Source organism: Cyprinodon variegatus, unplaced genomic scaffold (genome assembly GCF_000732505.1).
Source record: "Cyprinodon variegatus isolate N-32 unplaced genomic scaffold, C_variegatus-1.0 Scaffold953, whole genome shotgun sequence".
NCBI lineage: Eukaryota > Metazoa > Chordata > Actinopteri > Cyprinodontiformes > Cyprinodontidae > Cyprinodon > Cyprinodon variegatus.
In genome coordinates this window covers 222,634-223,786 of record NW_015151406.1, presented here as the reverse complement: position 1 = coordinate 223,786, position 1,153 = coordinate 222,634, and the positions used below count along the sequence as shown (strand labels likewise).

Sequence of the window (1,153 nt, the reverse complement as noted above, 5' to 3'; positions counted from 1 at the left end):
ACCTGCTCTGTCTGCTCCTCCTTATTCTGGTTTCTGTGAGGCTCAAAGAGGATCACTACTTTATCCGTTTCCTGTCCTCCTGAACTCCCATCATGGGGAAAGTTTCTATTTTAATGTTTCATTCATTGTTTTTGCTCCAGTCTGTCCTGCTCACTATAAACGAGACGTGTGATTCCAAGCTGACTCTTTCCCCGTCAGATTAATAGATTTTATTTTGTATTTTCCCCCAAAGCAGATGAGTTTTACTTTGCAACCGCATCTCTCTTCCTGTCAGACCAATGGTATTGCTGCTGAATTGCTGCGTAGTCTGACTAAAACAGACCTGGGCTCTATCTCAGTCGGAGCTACGCTGCCCCCTGCAGGAAGTCGTGTCTGGAGTGATCCTCTCCATTGACTTTCAATGAGCGCTAAACTCCACGACCTCTAAGGCACGATTTTATATCAGATTGGATGCAAAATTGGGTTTGGTGCGTTCTGGGCTTAGTTAGAACCTGACCTAAAGCAATTTATGGTCTTTGACCTGATGAGCATTGTGTACAAGAAATATATCATTAAAAAGCTAATCTAGTACAGAAACTCCATAAACCAAGTGAACCATTATTTACACACGAGGGTAATGCTTTAAATATTTTCTTTCTGTTCATTATTTCATGATTAAGCTTCATCATATTATTATTATAGATATAAATATTAAATCATATTGAGAATAATATTATATCAGACCAATATAAAAATTTTAGAAAAAGCTCAAGAATTTGAACGTTTAAACGAGTCGCTGTGTCAACACTGACTACTATCTGTTGAGGCGGGCTACTTACACCGGCTTGGTGAACATTCCTGAGACCTTTTTGCAGCCTTTGTTGTCGCCACCACACACACCACACTTGTCAAACTTCTTGTTGGATTCCAGCTTGCCGTCGCAGCCTGCCTTCACACACTTCCCCTGAACACACACGGCTGAGGTGTCAGGGGAACAAGGCGTCCCATCCACAACCTGACAAGTTAAGACAACACGTGTTACAATAACCAATCTGGACAACGAGTCCTACATTGTTTTACTCTTCTGGTTAAAAAATCACACGATTACCATACATTTCCATTTTATATTCTTTAAGTAATGTTGTTGTGAGAGTATCTCTACTTACTTGAAATT

General features: G+C 40.3%; 1 protein-coding gene across 1 annotated transcript in view; it reads right to left on the bottom strand.

Annotated features, from left to right (window-relative positions):
- The window catches only part of adamts15 (ADAM metallopeptidase with thrombospondin type 1 motif 15), a 31,312-nt gene that overhangs the window by 3,535 nt on the left and 26,624 nt on the right, over positions 1–1,153 (bottom strand). The window contains 1 exon segment of the mRNA XM_015398698.1: positions 819–1,060. Within this exon segment, the coding sequence (XP_015254184.1) occupies positions 819–1,060 (242 nt within the window).